This window comes from Cynocephalus volans, chromosome 10 (assembly GCF_027409185.1).
Source record: "Cynocephalus volans isolate mCynVol1 chromosome 10, mCynVol1.pri, whole genome shotgun sequence".
In the NCBI taxonomy this organism is placed as follows: Eukaryota; Metazoa; Chordata; class Mammalia; order Dermoptera; family Cynocephalidae; genus Cynocephalus; species Cynocephalus volans.
In genome coordinates this window covers 80369671-80388607 of record NC_084469.1, presented here as the reverse complement: position 1 = coordinate 80388607, position 18937 = coordinate 80369671, and the positions used below count along the sequence as shown (strand labels likewise).

The following is an 18937-nucleotide window of genomic DNA, read 5'->3' as shown; positions in this document are numbered from 1 at the left end:
CGTAGAATGGGGAAAGTAGCAATGAAGACTTATGGTCATAGGGATAATTAAGTGACAGTTAGTAAACACAGAGTGCTTAGTATGGCATCCGGCCCATAGTCAATGTGGCACATCATTTGGTCCCTCCCTGTTTTGCTGTGATCTCACTGTGCCTAAAAAAAAATCTAGTGTCTTCCCTGGCTACTTCTCCCAAGATGATTCAAACGCAAGCCCCTGGTCTTTAGACTAAGCTTTCCCCCTTTTTTTAAAAAATGACTTATTATAGAACATTTCAGACATACACAAAAGTAGCGAGAATACGTACCAATCCCCCAGCTGCAACAGCCAGTCAACTTTCTTGACTTCCTTTTTAAGCGTTAGGCTTCACTTGTGGCATACTGGAGCTTTTCAAACCCACGCCTTGCTTGTGGGGTTTGGTTTGGTCTTGCTTTTTTATAGTCCTGTGTGCCCTGAGGTGCTGCATGGTGGAAGCCCTGTACAGCCAGGAGTTGCAGCCCACTCCAGTCAGCCTGGTGGGAGGCACTGTTAAGACAGGACTGTGCCTTGCTAGTATCATCCTATAATGAGTGGAGCCATCTCCAGGGTTCATCTCTTAGTGGTGGTGGCTCCAGTCTGGGTAGTTCACGCCCCTGTCAAGGCTTCGGGCAGATGGATCATGTCGGAGCTCTTTGCTGAATGCTCTTTTGACCTTGGTATTATAGGTGACCTCTCCTGCCAGTCTAGGCTTCTTGTTTTTGGAAGAGGCCCAGCCTTTTCCAGGACTCTTGGGCTTAACTTCATCTCATATTGATCCTTCTGTGCTGGTACAGATAGAACATGAACTTATCAATACCTCATATAAGACTGGCATATGCCTCATGAAGGAAGAAGTACCCATGTATGTTCATACCCTCCTGTATGTTAAAACCAATACATGCTAAAGATATTTAGAGACAATCATCCTTCTTTTTCTTGAGGGGAAGGGGGGGGTCATCCTTCTTTATGTTACAAGTGTGTCTTTATGTACTTTACATTAGCCTTTATTTTTATTTATTTAACAAGCATTTATATAGCGCTCCCAATGAGCCAGGCACTACTCTAAGTGCTTTACAAATGTTACCTAATTTAATTGTCACAACAACTCCATGAGGTAGATATTATTACTTCCCATGATAATAGAGTAGGACATGGAAGCACAGAGAAATTTACTAATTTGCCCAGCATCACACAGCTGGTAAGTGGCAGAATCAAGCCCCAGACCCCAGGCAGTCTAGGCAGAATCTGGGCCCCTCTACTTGTGCCTTTAGTACCATTATGAGCTCATTGCCATTAGGATTCAACTTATTTTAAAATTAACCTGATAATTACTCTTTGAGATGCAAGTTGGCATGCTGAGGCTGCCAAGATCCTTCCTGGGTTGTTCCATGCAAGTATTTGTTAGCCATTCATCCCGTGCAGGTGTATATGTGCTGGTCTTGATCTGTGAGCTGAACTTTTCCCACTCTGCAGCCACTGCAGCTCCCCTGGGGCAGGATGTTTGGGGCTGGGAGAGCTGGGTGCTGGGCTGGTGCAGAGTCTGGTTGAGGGAAGCATTCAAATGCCACACATTTCTTTCCTTCTCTTGAAGTGCTTTTGCCTCCTGAGGACTGATGAGTGACTTTGCAAGTGGGTGATGGCCCCTCTGGGTGGCCTGAAGACAGAGGAAGGACACAGGTCAAGGCCTGGCTAAATTGATCCTATCATGAGCTCATGGGATCACAGACTGTTGTAGCAGGAAAGCATTTGGAGATATTCTCTTGCCCTACTTCCTCCCTTTGTACAAATGGGGAAACAGGCAGGACACCCAAAGCCCAGGCTAGCATTTTCCCACACCATAACCACTTGTCTCCCAGTGAGCAGGACTGAGATGGTAGGGCAAGACCTCACAGGGTTTTGAGTTGGTTGGAATAGGGAGCTATTGAGGGCTACAGAGCAAGGGGAGGGGTCCTGTGAAAATAAAGGAGTGTGCCATCTGGACTGCGGGGGAGCCAGGGAGCTGATGTGGCAAAGCCTGCTCCAGATAGCTGACCTCTGCTGTAAGCCTGGTCTGACCAAGAAATCAGGCAGGGAGGCAGCCCTGGTGTGGGCCAGGAGAGCCATGTAGGAGGCGGCTGAGCAACCTGAGGGGACGCTGTCTGTTCATGAGTGGAACAACCTGGGCCATGTGTGGGATGGGACAGCCTCGGTCTTGATTCGGAGAGGCCCTTTCCACCTGCCCAATTTGCATTCTGGGCAGTGACTTGGCTGTCGCTGAGGACAGAGCTGGCTGAAGCCGCAGGGAGACGCCAGGCCTGCGTTTTGAGCAGGAGCCAGGGCTAGATGCTGAATTAGGCAGCCGGCTCAGGTCCAGTCCACCTTGGCCTCAGATCAATGAAAGCTGTCGAAGGGCTAGCGCATTGCCGCCGCCACTGCCTGGGGGCTGTTGTCCCCAGAGAACATTATCAGCATGTCCTGGGCCCACACGAGGTGGGTCCTACCCCTGCCCATGCTTCATGCCCTATGCCCTGCCCACTCTGTGATTCATAGTCCCACTTGTCCCTGCTTGACTTCTCACCTAGGATGGCTTTATCAACACACAGAGAGAATACAGAACCTGCAGAGAGGAGGAAAAGGAGGCTTACTTTTTGCTGTGCTGTTTTATGTGTTCCAGGCACCGTGCCAAGTCCGAGGGCCTTTAGTAAGGAGGGAGAAATTTGCAGACCCTGTCCATAATGAGTTTAGCCAGGCAGAGAGACTGGCAATGCACAGGAGCACTCAGGGCTGCAATGGGGGACACAGAGAGGGGGGCTATGCTGAGGCTGGGGCTCCCTGGATGGCTTCTCTGAGAGGGGACGTTACAGATGAGGCTGGGAGAATTAATTAGGAAAGAGCTAGAAGAAGCTAGAAGAAGAGAGGTGGGGCGTGCCGCGAGCAAGGGCAGTGATGGAGAGAGGGGAAGATGGGCAGAATAGAAGGTTCTGGCCACAGGGGAGTGGGGGGTGGAAATAGGTAGGGTTAGTTGTAGGCAGGACATTCACTGGATGATGTACCCAGGACAGTTCCAGTCACTTCCGTTGTCCTGGCTTGGTTATTAATGGCATTCCCTTTCACTGTCAAAACTGTCCCAGTTTGGGCAGTAAAATTATATGGGCACCCCAGATGCATATATCTTTGTTTTACAGATGAGGAAACTGAGGCTCACTGAGACTTGAGTTAGTTGTGCAAGGCCGTGGAATGAGGATGGGACAGAGCTTGGATGGGAACTGAGCCCATCTGACATGAAAGCCCTGACTTTCCCATGATCCCATACTGTCTTCCACGGTGAAGGATAAACCTAAATATTCTGAGCCTGTACTCTGTGTCCAACATTGTGCTAGGGGTAGGCGGGGTGAGAGGATAGATTGAGCGGGACTCATTCAATGACACACGGTAGAAAATAAGCTCAAACTGGCTTCAGCAAAAAGGGGAGATTTAGAGGTTTGTGTCATTGAAAAATCTAGAGGAAGCACTAACTTCAGGCGTGGTTTGATCCAGGGGCTCAAATGATGTTGTCAGAACCCATTTTCTTTTGCTTTACCCTGTGGCTCTGTTGTCCTCTGTGTTGGTTTTTTTCTTAGCTAGGATCTCCCTGTACGGAGGTAAAATGTTCTCTGCAGTATTAGATTCCCACCGTTACATCTCACCAATGTCAGTGGAAAGAGAGCAAATGTCTTAGGATTGTATCTCTTGGCCTAGCTTGGGTCATGTGCCTACCCTCATGGTTAGAGGGCAAAATCAGCTCTGCCCGCACCACATGGATGAGAGTAGTGGAGGGGAAGGGTTTCCAGATAAAATACAGGATGCCCAGTTAAATTCGAATTTTAGATAACACATAATTTTTTTGTTATAAGTCTATCTCAAAGTCTGCATGGACATACTTATACTAAATAGTTATTTGTCGTTTGAGATTCAGATTTAACTGAATGTCCTATATTTTTATTTGTGAAGTCTAGAAAGCCTGTGGAGTGGTGGCTCTTCAAGGAAAATCAAAGTGTAACCAGAAGAAGGAATGGGTGCAGGGGACAGAGGCTTCCAAATCACAGATGCTTGCTGCAGAAGCAAAAAGAGGGGCAAAGAGCTTTCCTTCAGCCTGGAACTCCTCCTGAAGATACAGTCTGTGAAGTCAGCCTTAAGAGCTGTGGATGTTCAGCGAGAGAAGTTCCTAGGAAATGGGATGCTCAGAAAGGGCTTCTGTACTTCAGTTAGGCCCCAAAAGACAGAGAGAGGGATTCCTGAAGTGGGGATGGGATGGGGTTGGGTGAGAGAAAATATCCATTCCCATCTGCCTGCTAGTCAGGCCCGAGTCCTGGCATTAGGGCCCCTGGCTCCTCACCTATCTGGACTGGCCATGGTGCAACTGTTGCCTTCCTGGGCTGGACCAATATCGCATCTGGTTTGTCTGAGCCAGCTTGCTACCCATTGGCCTGTCTGCTCCCTGTGAATTCACCAAATGGGTCAGGATTCCTCTAGCTACCCAGGTAGTTCAGAGGAGAGCCATCTTAGGTCAGGTGCCAGTACTGCAGAAGCAGAGCCTGAGGCGAGGATTGTGTGCAAGTGGTTCATTAAGGGTATTCTCCCAGGGCCGACCAGTGAGGGAGGGAAGGAAGCAGAACAGAGGAGGGAAAGAAGATAAACAAAGGTGCCATTTCAGGTAAAGTCTTGGTTTCAGCCTGACCCTATGGGGTAGCTCTAGAGTATGTTCCAGGTTTGTCCCCACTGGGGGTATGGGCTTCCATTCTCCTGCTCCAGGCTCAGGCCCACCTGGATGGGGTGTCGGGGGTTGCTTTAGGGCAGGCCTCTGAAGAAGCCTCACAGGTATGGGCTGCTGGGAGGGAATGCACATGGAAGGTGGGGATGGGGGCACACAAAAATCGTAGAGGAGACCTGAGGGCATGCCTCTAGGGAGGTGGGCCAAAATCAAAAGGTCTGGAGAAGCTGGGGAAATCAGGCATGCTGTGTGTACCTAGTGGGGGTTCCTGACGCAAATGGTCTGTTCAGGCTTGAGAAGTCCTGTATTAACAACTATGTGGATCTTTGTTTATGTGGCAACTGCCTGGGCCACAGAACCCTGTCATGGAGACCCGTCTGAGGAACTGAGCTGGTGGGTGCACTCGCTTCCTGGCTGTCGGTGGGGTCGGGGGGCTCTGGTCATTTCTTTCTGCTCCCTTAGGGAACCGGTCTTTGACTGGCTCTTTGGTTGCCTGCTTTGTGTCTTCTGGATTCTAATCATGGCTCTGCTACTCTTTGGCTTTGGACCCTGGGCAAGTCCTGTCCTTTTCTGAGACCTCAATTTCCCCATCTGTTCTCTGAGAGGTTCTTAAACTAAAGTTTGCAAATGGACTTGTAGCGGCGCGGTTCACGAATCCCTGATGTTCAGTGTGCAATTTTATTTGTGTGGCATTTTTCTGGGGGCACGTTCTCTGAGGGATTTGGGCCTTCTTACAGGTCAGAACCTGTTAACCAGGGCTCTGGTCTGGCCCCGACGGCTCTGTTTGGGGAGGCTGAGTGGACCTTGTACTTCAGGAGGCCTCTCTTCTACTCCAGGCACATATCCGGCGCAGTGTCCCAAGACCCCTGGCCATCCTCTCTGGAGGACTCGGCCCCTCCCATCCGCACCACTTCCTTGCCTCCCCTTTCAGACCCTCAGTCTCCCCATTTGGAAAAGGGGTGGTAGCTCACCTATTGACCTCTTAAGTACAGGTGTGATGGGCAGAGTCTCTGCCAATGAATACCTTCTTACCCCCAGGTCAAGAGCGTCCTCAGACCTTCCATGGTGACCCCAAGCTTCTCCCAGACCTCTGTGGGCTTCTCCGGGGACCACTCTGTGGCTACATGGGCCCCCAACATGGGCTGCTGACCACACCTGCAGGGGCAGGCGGCTGCCTTCCAGATCCCCACTACTGTTCTTTTTCAAGATCTTGTTTGCCTGAGATGGAAACAGTAGAATTTCGTGTGTGGGGGTGGGGGGGCAGCCACCACCCTGCTCCCCCCAGGCTCCCAGTACAGCTTGGTTTGACACGTTCAGCTGGCCTCATGCCATTTCTGGAATCAAAGCCCTGTCTGCATTACACGGCCACAAAAAAGGGTCTTGTAGTCCCCCGGCTTCCTATGCGTGTACAGCCAAGAGCAGTGAGAAGCAGGTGGGTTTCTGGTAGTGGTGTCTGTGCAGGGCGTGGCCGTGGGAGGGAACCGTAGGGTCTGGGTGCACGGAAGCCTGAGCCTGCACCTCCCCTCCCAGCTGGAATCAAAAGACCGCCCATTTCATTGCACTCACTACCACTAGGGCCAAGACTCCTCTAGCAGACTTCTGTGTGTGAGTCCTAGAACCAATCTGGGTCCCCATCTCTGTTTGCTTCAATGAGTTTTCTTCAAAATGCATTGCTGTCATTTCCGATTGTAGAAGTAATTGTGCATGTTCCTGGTGGACAATTGGATGACTGGGAATCCAGCACCAGGCACAACCTCCGGAAGCATTTTGGTGGCCGTCTCCAGATGTGCGCCTCTCACTATGACACATGGAAACATAGGAAGATAATTTTAGCGGATGCGGTCGCGTTCTTTTTGCTCTTTGGCAACTGCTTTTCTTTTTCAAGAAAATGTAGGGAATGTTTTTCTGAGTCAGTAAAGATAGAGCCACGTTTGGTTATTGGACACATACTCGTTGAGTGCCTCCTGTGTCAGGCATTGATATATGGTTTGTCAGATGGTGGTAAGTGCCCCAGGGAAAGATAGTCAGGGAAGGGAGTAAGAGAATGTGGGGGATGGAGACTGTGACTTTAAATAGGTTGAGAAGACCTCACCAGGTGACGAGGTGACAGTGAGCAAGTGGTGGAGGAGGGGGAGGAGGGAGGGCCTAACCAGACAAAGAGCATTCCAGGCAAAGGGAACAGCATGTACAAAGGTCCTGAGGTGAGAATGTGCCAAACATGTTCAAGAAGTTGCAAGGGGCCTGTGTGGCTGCAGCAGAGTAAGTGAAAGGGAATAACAGATGAGGTCAGGGAGGTGACAGGGTTGACAGATTGGGTGGGGCTTTGCTGGGCATTGGTAGGACTTTAGAGTGAATGAAGGGTTGAAACAGAAGCATCAGGGGGACCCCAGGTGTCTGGCTTGAGCAACAGGAAGGAGGATGCTGTCATGTTTGAACACAGGGAGGACACCTGGGAGCACATGTTGGGGGATGCCACGAGTTAGTTTTGGACATGTGAAGTTTGAGATGCCTGTTGGGCATCTCGGTGATGTCATGAGGCAGGGAGCCATCCCATTCTTTCAAATGGAACAGCTGCTTTTAGACAATTTTTTAGTGTAAAAGCATTACATGTCCTCAGTTAAACCAAAGGAGAAGAGAAGAAAAATAACCCAAAATTCAAATAGTCCAGAGAGGTGGACAGCTGAAGGAGACAAGTGTAATGTGTCCTTCTGGAAATATTCTGTGTGTCTATATGAATAGAATCTATATGCCTCTTTTGTTTATTGACACAATGAGATTGGACTCTACACTGTACCTCACTTGCTGTCCCACCTGACAGCACCGTGAACCCTGGGAGCCCTCACTCCCGAATGGCACCTTTTCTTCTCCTGTTTTCTCTCATTTCCACCCCCTTATGTGACCCTCTTGCACTCCTGTGTTGCAGGCAGGGTGGGATCAGTGCCCCCATTTTCCAGATGTGGACACTGAGACTTAAAAGCACAGTTCTGGTGACACATACACTGCCAAGTTTCAGAATGAACTGAGTCTTCTAGGGTCTCAGAGGTACGACCCTTGATTCTGCTCAAATTGAACAGGAGGGGATTTGGGGAGTCAGTATCCACATTGGTGCAGGGGCAGGTATAAGATGTCACCGCACTGAAGGGAAGAGGGCTCTCCAGGTGAAGGAAACAGCACACGCAAGGGTTTGGAGGCTAGAGCTGGCGGTCTAGCCTGTGAGAGGGATGGTGACAAGTCTCTCAGAGCTGTATTCTCGGGCTGAGGGGACAGGAGCAGCCTGGAGATGAGGAATGGAGTCCAGGGTGGACTAGGATCAGAGCAGGTGGGAATGTAACTTCTGCAGTATGCTTTCTGCAGAGTGCTGAGTACTGGGGTGGACTGTGTGTGTGTGTGCGTGTGTGTGTGTGTGTGTGTGTGTGTGTGTGTGTGTGTGTGTGTGTGTGTGTGTGTGTGTGTAGCCACAGTGGTGGGAGGGTCTCAGAGTCTGGCCTGAACCACTGTTCTCCTGTCCTCTCCAAAAAATGAGGACTCCCTGGATGTACAAAATGAAAGGCTCTTATTCCGTGCACTTATTTAAGTCAGGAGAAGCAAAAAGGCCAAGTCCCTCCCTCCTGAGTGAGAGTGAGGAATTCCAGGCTTTGTTGGGGCTTCCGACCACTGGCCTCTGCCCAGGCAGGAGCACACACTCTTTCCCCACAGTGGGGTGGCCCCTGGGCTGCAGGGGGCACCATTCTTTGGTCAACAGATGACAGTGCTGTCTGTCATAAGCAGCCTGGCTCGAGGCCACCCTGTTCAGCAGGGCACATGCACCGGACCCTGGCAGCAGATCCAAGGCCTGTCCCAGGGCCAGGAACTGCTGGTAGAAGCAGCCCAGCTGCTTGGTGGCCAGAGGCACAAACAGCCCCTTTGGCCTCTCCTGTTATTAGCACTCGGCTGTGCAGCCTGGCGGGCCAATGGCCAGACAGGTCAGCGGTGTGGTGGGCCAGTGGCATGGTGGAGTCACTTTTGTGGCATGGTGAGGTCAGTGGTATGGCAAGTGGTGGCATGGTGGAGTCAGTGGTGTGGCATGGTGGGGTCAGCGGTATGGCAGGTGGTGGCACCATGGGGTCAGTGGTATGGCAGGTGGTGGCATGCAGGCCAGCGGTGTGGTGGGAGGTCAGAGACTCAGACCAGTGCTGGGTGCAGGCAGCCAGCCGGAGATGGGCTGCCTGAGGCCTTGGGGTGTGTGAGGCTGGGCTGGGTCTGGCCTTGATCATCCCTGAAGACGGTGGGGGCAGAAGAGAGGGTGGGAGGGGAGAGAATGAGAGACCAGGGCCCAGAGAGAAGAGAAAGCAACAGCTGCGGTTTAACGGACGCACCGATTGTGCCAGGCAGCGTGCTGAGCGCTTTACACCCGCGCTCTCATTTCCCCTCCACAACACCTTGCCAGCCGGGGACTGTCATTTCCGTTTTCAGCTCAGGAAACTGAGGCACAGATAGGTGAAGTCGTTTGTACGAAGTCACACAGTATGATGCAGAGGAGCCAGGGCTGAAACTCAGGCCTAACTGACAGCTCGGGTGAGTCACTTAACCTCTCCAGGCCTCAGTTTCACTGTGGCTGACATGGGCATGATAACAGAATCCAGCTTCTAGGCCTGTTGGGAGTATTTAGTGATGCACCTAAAGTGCTTAGCAAGGCACTTGGCAGATATCCCACACTTACTAAATGCTTGTGATTATCCTTGAGTCCTTTATATTCATGAACTCAGTTTCCCCCCCCGTGACCCGACAAGCCCATTGGATCCTGGTTTCCACTGTAAAAATGCCTTTGAACACGGTGTAGTGGGAAAATCCTAGTCAGACCAACAGCAAAGTCTCTGAGCCCTGTGCCCTGCCCAGCTCCGGACAGTCTGCTCTAAGTCATGTCATCTCCTGAGAGCACTGTAATGCCGATAGTTTGAGATTAGAGATCATTCTGGGTAATGCCAAGATTTGCTGTTTTCTGTTGCTTTTGGTCTTCTCTTTTTTCTTCTATCAGCCATTTTTTCTACATGCCCAGAAATCACACGAGCCTTCGAGGCGGGCCTGTGGCCAGGTGGGAAGAACATTGCCCTGCCTGGTTTCTCTCTTCTTCCTCCCTCCCCTCTCCCCACCTGCTGGAAGCAGCCTGACCACTTGGAGGGTAGAGGACCTCACCAATGGGCTCTTTAAATCTTGTAGCTCCGAAAGCACGGTCCATATTCTAAGAGGGGTTGGGACTTGAGGTATAAGTGGTAGACAGCTTGTATTTGAATGACTCTGTAGTTGGTATTTTTTTTTTTTTGTCCTTTTTCGTGACCGGTAAGGGGATCACAACCCTTGGCTTGGTGTCGCTCGCACTGCGCTTAGCCAGTGAGCGCACCGGCCATCCCTATATAGGATCCGAACCCGCGGAGGGAGCGCCGCTGCGCTCCCAGTGCCGCACTCTCCCGAGTGAGCCACGGGGTCGGCCCTGACTCTGTAGTTGTTTAATGTGAGTTACATTTTTAAAAAAACCCAAGTGTAACTAGGACTCACAGCCATGATTTCACTGATCGTATTACTTATGGCAAGACTAGGTTTAAAAAAAAAGGAAGAAAAGAAAACAGAGAGGGCCAATTTAGAGAGAGGCATTCAGCACTCATAGAAGCCCAGCTGGGACCTGGCTGTGGAGGAAGTTGGGACATTGGCAGTGGATGCCTACAGCTTGCTGGGGTGACAGCCCAGGAGGTGGACATTGCTGGCCCATCGATCCCTATGGCTGGCTGTATTCCAGAAGTGGGCAAACCCATCTCTGGGGATGATTTGCAACCTGTAGGGTTTTGGGCCTGAGGCTTGGAGGAAGGGAACATGGTAACTTCAGAGGCAGGCTCCAGGGTCTGAAGTCCTTCCTGCTAACTCTGCCATCCCACTCCCCGCTGGCCATCCACTTTTCCGTAAGCAAACCCTCATGTCCAGGAAGCAAGCTCAGGCTGGAGTCCCCAGGATGTGGGGAGCTAAAGGCTGGGGATATAAAGTTAGGAGCACATTGATTTCATCTAGAGCAGATAAAAATAGCAGGAAGAAATCTGAGGAATTTTAATTGCTGCTCCACATCTTTGGACTCTCGAAGGCCTGGTCCTTGTAGGCTGAGCACGAAAAGCTAGCTGAGCACGAAAAGCTAGCTCTGCACGCGCAGCCCTGGTAGCCTGCCTCCCCGCTTCCCCTCCGCGTGCTTGCTCAGAGCCCAGTCTGTGGGGGAGACTTGTGGAGGGGCCCGCGGGACAGCAGGGTGGCAGAAGCTTCCTCCCGCGGGCTCCCAGGCCTGGCTGGGAATCTTGGACTCAGGTTGTAGGAGACTGTGGATGGGTTATGGGGTCTGTGGGAGTCAGAGCTTTCAGTTGCAAGTAACAGAAGCCCACCCTGGATTGCTGTAAGCAATGAGGCAATTTTGTGGCTTCTGTAATGATCCCATCCGCAGGAAAAGCAGAGGAGGGTGGGCCGGGACCAGGGTTCATCCACCAGATATTTATCCAGGGCCTGCTATGTATCAGGCACTCCCCGACATTTTAGCTCGTTTGAGAAGAGATGCCATTTCTCTTTGGAAGCAGCACATTGAGGTCTGTTTTCTGATGACAATTGCCCAGAGGAGCTAGCCTGTTTCCCTCCCATCTCTGGGGAGGAGGGCATCCCCAGTCCCCCATCACTGGAGCCAGTGCCTCCAGGAGCCATTCCTAACAACTGTGGCCAGTACCCTCTTTCCCATCTCTCCAGCCCTTGGACAATAATGATTCTGGCATCACTGGCCTGCGTGTTGAATATGGTTGGGATAGGTGGGTAATTTCCTGGCACTTTTAGCCTGCCGTGCTTATGGGTAGAGAAAACCCTGAGGCGTCCAGAAAGGGGGACTGTGTGTGCAGAAATAACAGAGGTCCCCAGGTGAGAGGTGCATGTTACAGATATGGAAATTGAGGCCCAGGAAGTGGACGGCCTTGGTTTATTCTCTCTCTCTTGTTTCCTGGGTATAGCCCTAGGGAAGAGATCTGCTCCACTGCTAGGACAGGGGGCCGGAGCCCCAGAAGGTCTGTGCTCTAGGGGACTACAAGCAACATCTTGGCCTGCCACCCCATTCTAGAGACGAGGGGGCTGAGGCCTGGAGGATTCTAACCCACTCTGACACTTTCCATGAGACCTTTGACCAGTCGCTTAATCTCCTGGCAGAGCCTCAGTTCCCTCTTTTGTAAAGTGAGTAATTGTTGGATTCTGTTAAATTAGGTTTCTGATCCACACCCTGCCCCCTTCATCTCTGTCCTCCCCCAACCCCCTGGAGGTGACCATGGCTGTTGTCTCCATGTGTCCACCTATGTGTGGAGGAGCTGGTGGCACACTGAGTGTTAGGCGCTTCTCCCGATGTCCAGGTCATGTGTCTTCCTGTGCCATGGCACTCTGGGTGCCGAGATTTCTAGGTCCTCCTTGTCCTTTGAACCGCTGCGTGGTGTTCCAGTGCGGAGATCTAGCGCAGCTTCTTTTGATAGCATTGGGGTGTTTCTACTGTTGGTTGATAGGAACTGTGTTGCCCTAAGCATCACTGAACATGAATGTGCCTCCTGGTACATGCACTGAGTATTGTCCCAGGGTGGGCATTGAAGTCTTGAGTTGCTGGGCATTAGGTGACTGTAAGGAGGATCTGTGAAAATGATCCTGAGCACGTGTCAGAAGTATGGCTCTAAAGGAGGAGGAAAGAAGCTGATATTTAGTGTTCCCCGACTTTGGATAAGACACCATCCTGAGCATTTTGTCTACATTTTTTCCTTGACTCCTCTTTGACATCTAAATGCCCATTTTACAGAAGAAGATAATGGGGGCCAGAGAAGTTAAGTAATGTGTCTGCTGCCTCTCAGCTGCCGAGAGTGGGGTTGGGCCTAGGCCCTGGCACCCTGACTCTCAGATACACCCAGGTGCTGGGGAATAGAACATCCCTGTCCTTCCTCCTGAGAGGGGACAGAGGAAGGCCACAGCTAACTCTCAGTGAGGACCTGGGAACGCCTGGCCAGGCTGCATCTATACAGTATGCTGGGAAGAGAGAGCTTGCCAGGAATTTCCTGGGGCAGCTCCAGGGCAGGCTGCTGGATCTAAGGGTTATGGGGGTGGCCTGGGCCTGCCCCCCACCCTTCTCTTCCCCTGGCGTGTCTCAGCCCTGTACATTCTTGGAATCTATAAGTTGTGCCGTGTTCTGTGGGCACCAGGAGTTTGCTTTGAAACCCTGTGGCACCAACATCTGTTAGCTCTTAAAGAACAGAAAGATTGACACAGAACTGCTGGGGCAGGCGGGTGGGGGAAGATATTAAGTTCAGGAGTATGAAATCTCAAAGACAAAGAGGAAAAACCCCAACCCGACTCCAGCCCGCTCCCCAAGGCCCCGCTTTGATGTGGTTTTCCCGTCCCCGGAGGCCTTATAAGGCATTGTGCCTGCAATTCTGGGCTCTGGGCTGGTGCTGGCCGCACATCCAGTGCCCGGAGCAGCCCAGAGCCCGGAGGAGCTGGCCTCTCTTCCTGGGGCCCAGTGTGGGGTAGAGGAGGGGCTCCCAGGGCCAGCAGAGGGGACAGCACTGGGACTTGGGAGGGAGGGAGGTCTGTGCCATGTGGCCTGAGAGGCCATCAAGCCAGGCCACTGGGCAGGGGCAGCCTGGTACTAGGTTGGATGTGGCAGGGGCTGTGGAGATCCAGGAAGGTCTTTGATCAGGACTTGGAGCAGAGGCTGAGGCCAACTGTCCTGGAGGCCAGAGGGGTGGGGACATGGGACCTGGAGGCCAGAGTGACGGCTGAGTGAACAAAAGAAGCAACGAAGGGAGTCACTGCATACCAGGCCCCACACTCAGGCTTCTTGTAAGTGCAGTGGTGAAGGTTGTGGGCTCTGGATCTGACACTTACTAGCTGTGTGGCCTTGGGCAAGTCACTTAACCTTTCTGTGCCCCAGTTTTGTTTTGTTTTGTTTTGTTTTGTTTCTTTCTTTCTTTCTTTCTTTTTTTTTTTTTGCTGTATATTATTCATTTACTTCATTTCTCTCCCACATGAAAAAATACATTCAGCTTATCCCAGGGTTCTCCAAAATTTTGTCTCATTACTACATTAGCTCAAATCTAAAATGTGATCATATATATGAGGTCCATGTATGCATGAGGTTTCTCAGGTGTAGTTCCTTAATTACAGCTTATCAAGTACAATTTTTCTTGATCTGTAGACAGTTCTAGAGGCTGGAAGTCTAAGACCAAAGTGTCAGCAGGTTTGGTTTCTTCCGAGGCCTCTGTCCTTGGCTTCCAGATGGTTACCCCCTGGTCTGTGTCTGTGCCTCAGTTTTCTTATCTGTATAGTGGAGATAATAATGGCAGTCCTTTGGTGAGTCTTTCAGCTTCTCCCAGAAGTGTTCTGGTAGTCATTTGATAATAATAGTAGAAGTAATAAACAACAACACATCAGTAACACTGGTGTGCTGAGCCCCACTCAGCACTTCGTATGCAATGACTTCCTTACTCCTGAGATGTCGTGACTGCTGTTGTCCTGTCTACAAATGGGGAGACTGATGTGCACTGGAGATAAAAGTCCTTCACCAGATAATGCAGCTTGTTCGAGGCGGAGCTGGAATTTGAACCAAGGTTTGACCATCTCCAGTTCCATACCCTCTGCACCATGGCTCCCAGCAGGGCTCATGGCTGCCAAGGGGTCTAAGTGCCTGGCTCCCAGCAGCACCTGCCTTCCTGCAGGCTAGTGCTGAGGGCCAGGTCTCTGGACCTTGAGGGCAGGGCCAAGTCCCCAAACTGGGGGAGGAGCTGTAGGTTGCCTTTGAATCCCACTGGGCAGATGGGAGTACTTGGCCACTGACCCACTGGAAGTGCTGGCCGGGCTCTTTTTCTTCCACTTCTTTGAGCGTGATCCTTGGTTCCTGGCAAGTGCCAGGACTCTTACCCTCCTCTGCTCCCGTGCCCACAGGAGCCCCAGTTCCACTGTATGAGCTTGGGCTGAGGCCTCCCCAGGATCTGGCTTGAATCCTATCTGTCCCCACATGCACTAAGTATCCAGAGCTGGTCACCTGGCCTGTCGGAGCCTCCTCCTCATTTAACTCAGGGCTCTTGGGAGACCTTTTACAGAGGTTCTTGTGAGGATTCCATCGAGCAGTATCTCTTACACCATGAGGTACAGGGTGTGGGTGGCTGTCATGAGCATTGTTTGTCTGTCTCATTATCATTGTCCTTTTTTCCCTGAGGGGTGGGGCCATTTTCTTTGTGGAAAAAAAATGTTAACAATTACACCTCTCACTTTACAATTTGAAAATCATTTTGTGAGCATTTATTTCTTGAGAGATGGGAAGAGCAGGGCTGTTGTGATTATGAAAGGAGTTAATATGTGTATGTGCCTAGCATGGTGCTTGACACATAGGAAATACACAGTAAGTGTCAGCTGTTCTATTACTGTTGTAGTTTAGTACTGTGCCCATTTTACAGATAGGTAGACTGAGGTCCAATGGCAAGGGAGGCAGTAGAGCCTGGACACAATCCTGGGTCTGGCTCAATATTCCACATTGTCTCTGGCCTGGCAACTCACAGCTTGAGGAGCACGGATACTGCACATGACAAACGCTGGGCTATGCGGCTCAGTGGATGAGAAGAATTTTTGCCACAGTTGAGCCTTTGCTTGGCACAGTGTGTCAGTGGACCGTGGTGCCGAGGAGCTTTCAGTGTTCTACAGAGCAGGGTACCATTTCAGCAGTAAGAGGCCAACCCCAGAACTTGCCAGAATTCTGCTTTGTGAGTATGTCAGAGAGCTTGGTCCTCCCAGCAGAGAGCACTGAAGCTGTCATTAAAATGGTGACAATGGGTGCCTTGTCTACACACGAGCTTCGTTATAGGGGTCCCACATGGCTACCTTGTTGGTGGTGAAGTTTGGAGTCTTTAAAACTCTTCCAAGCATGCTGGTGAAAAGATGCAAGGACTCACAAGTCTCGTTGATCCTGTCAGCCTTGCAGTGTGCGGTCGGGGGCGGCCCATGTCAGCACTGAGCCCCCCTCTGCAGAAGACCTCAGCGTGAAGACATTTGTGATTCCCTTGAAGGCTGTTGCCTGCTCCTATGAGGATGCACTGCCTGCCAGCCTTTCAGGGGAGGCGGCACCCGTCTTTCTCCGGCATGAAAGATGGGCTTTAATTGGCTGCCGGGGTGTGCCAGCCATCTAATGATGCCACCTGTGTGCGTCCCCTTCCTGTCACTGTCTCCCAGCTCCCCTGTCAACTCGGGCTCTGTTAACACAAACAGCCAGTTTACAAGCCCAGGAAATGTTCGGTGATTATAATAATTGGTGGAGGAGGAGAGAGGAGCCATCCTGACTTAAGGAATAAAGTCGCCTGGTTTTGAAGTAAATAGGACACCAGGAGTCTGAATGGCCACATTTTAACAACCTTTAAGAAAGAGTGCGTAATGCCCTAGAAGGATTTGAAAGAAGAAAGAACAGCCAGCCCTAAATCCACAAAATGTTAGCTGTTTCTCTTTAAAACAAACAGAAAAACAAGAGGCTTACCTCCAGCTGTGTCCAGTTGATGAGATCAGCTATACAAAGCATTGTTTTTCTTTTGTTAATCAAGATGAGGACTGGATTTTCTTTTAAGCATCTGAGGTGTGGGATTTTTTTTTCAAGGAGAAGGTGTTTGTTTTCTTTTTTCTTTTCACAAAGAGAAGTTGATGACAGCTGCTGAGTTTGGGCTTTTTTATTGCTTGTCCTTTTGTGGTTGGAGAATTGCTGCCATAGCATCATTGTGGCTGTTAAGAGAGATAAGGTGGGGTAACCCTCCAAACCTTGTCTGTCCCCCAAAAGAATAGTATTTCCCAAAGTGAGTTCCTTGGAACATGAATCCCATGCGATGCTTTTGAAAAACAAACGTCCAAGGTCTAAATAGGTTTGGAAAATGCAGTATACGCTGGCACTTAGAGATTCACAGTGTTTATACCCATATTTATAACCATATAACCGTTCATGCTATTTATAACTGCAGTAAAAGCCCTGATAAGTCCTGCAGTAAGAGACCTTGTTTGACTTTGTTTAAAACAATCTTCTTTGATCACAGAACTCTTCTTGGCAGAATAAATACAGAAGACAGTTTAACAAGCCCTTGTCTAGCTTCTGCCATATCTAGAGTCATCCTGCTGGGGTGGGTCAGATAAATGGGGCCTTTGTCTGTTGACATCCCAGAAATTTCCCAGCCTGTGCACCAACCAAACTCCCTTTACCAACCTGCCAACACCTGAGCGGCAGCCTGACTGGGCTGGTTGGGAGGAGCACTGTCGTGTGGATGAGATACTAGACATTTTTAACTCACTGGTGGGAAACAGGCAAGGCGAGTGCAGGGATCAGGCTAGTCACTGGAAGGGGTGTGTGCCAGAGAAATATGGCAGACCTCACTGAAGCCCAGCTGTAGTCCGAGCATGCAGGTTCCTGAATGTTGTGCTGAAGAGCTTGGGTTTATGCTAAGGGTATTAGGGGCCCTTCACTGCACACACCCGGCCCTCTGGGCTTCTTTATAAGCCCACCAAGACAACCTTCCTGGGATCCTCTGCTAGAGGAAAGATCCCAATGGAGATCTCTTGTTGGGGCCTGCAGGGGAGGCTTGTCAGTCCTGTATCTATCAAGTTGGCTCCACAGGATAGAGGATGGCCGTTTTTTGATCTTGTCTTTGCAGTTCCAGGGTGGACGGTGGAACTTCCTTTCTCGGAGAGAAGTGTGGTCCAGTGTAGTATTTCATGGTGGGCCGTAGGCTGAGAAGGCTACTTCCTACAAAGCATCGCGATAGTTAACTTTCCAAATGCAATAGGAGCCACCTCAGTTGACCTAAATTTCCATCAGAAGGCAGAACAGGGTCCTCACCGCACTGACACTGGGTTCCCACCTGACCCCGATACTTTCCTGATGTCTCTACTTTGTCTTCCTCTAGGAGCTTGTGGGTGAAGTTTTCAGAGAAACTCTCAGCGAGGAGGAGGAGGAGGACTTTCGGCTGGAAGGTACCTGGAGTCCGTTGCTCTCTTCGCAGCAGCAGCGAGGTGGGGAAGGGGCTGTCCAGTTGGCTGCATGTCCCATGTACTCCAGAAAATTTGCAGACGCAGTGGAGGACTCTCTGGCTCTGGGGGTGGGCTGGAAGTGAGGAGTAAGAGGGAGGGCAGAGCTTCCTGGGCCCAAGCTCCGATTGGAGCCCGACCACCTCGGTTCACATGCCAGCCTTGCGCTGTGTCAGCTCTGGCCTTGGACACGTTGTTGAACCTCAGCTTCTCCCTCTGGGGATAGTAAGAGTAGCTCCTCAATGTCTGCAGACCCTCAGACAGTGTTAGGCTTGTGCAAGCACTGCATATAGCAGCTATTCTGTTTCCTCATCTCTCCATTCACATCTCTCCCCTGGTGCACAAGTGCGTGCGCACACAGAGACACACCGAGCCAGCCTCCACCTCTCTATCTGCAGCTCTCACTCCTTCCTTTCTTCAACGGGTAACGTTGTATTATATAGAGAACTAGGACCCTAGAGTAGAGGGCCGGCCACTGGCGTGCTGATTCGACCACGGGGAGCACATCACCTTTCTGAGCTTTGGTTTCTACAATTGTATTATGCGAATAAAGGCTTTTCCCTGCTTGGCTACCAGAGTTGGCACAAGGAAGAGATGGTGTCGTGAAGCTAAGAGTGTTTGCCTATTGGGATAGTGCTTCCATTTTTCATTCAGAGGTAGAGAGGAGAATCCCCAAACCAGGACAGCCTTAGGAGAGTAAAGACCTCTTTATTGAGGCAAGGGCAGATAGCTGGCTGGAGAGCCAGGGGGGCTGTGGTGCAAAGATTTCTGGAGGGATCTAGGTCTTGGAGGTCCTGAGAGCCTGAAGAGGAGAGCAGACAGTCCTAGGAGGTTCTATAAGGGAGCCAGGACCAGACCTGAGGACGGTGGCCATATCTGGCCTGAGAGCTGTAGCAAATGTAGAATCTCGGCTCTACCACAGGCCTGCTGAATCTGAACTGCATTTTCATAAGCTCCCCAGGTGACTTATATGCACATAGCACTTGGAGAAGCACTGTGTGAAGACATTCATCCAGTTGCCCAGAAGTTGGAGGCAGGCTGGGGATCCAGGTATCTGTCGAACTTTGCTCAAACATGAGCAGGCCCTGAATCAAGGGGGAGGAATCCCGTGGGCAGAAAGCCTTG

The 18937-nt window shown here is 50.9% G+C and overlaps 1 protein-coding gene across 1 annotated transcript in view; it reads left to right on the top strand.

The window, feature by feature from the left end:
• NKD1 (NKD inhibitor of WNT signaling pathway 1) overlaps nt 1–18937 on the top strand; it is an 82638-nt gene that overhangs the window by 38502 nt on the left and 25199 nt on the right. Inside the window, exon 4 of the mRNA XM_063112956.1 lies at nt 17692–17758. Coding sequence (XP_062969026.1) covers nt 17692–17758 — 67 coding nt within the window. The remainder of the gene's footprint in view (nt 1–17691; nt 17759–18937) is intronic.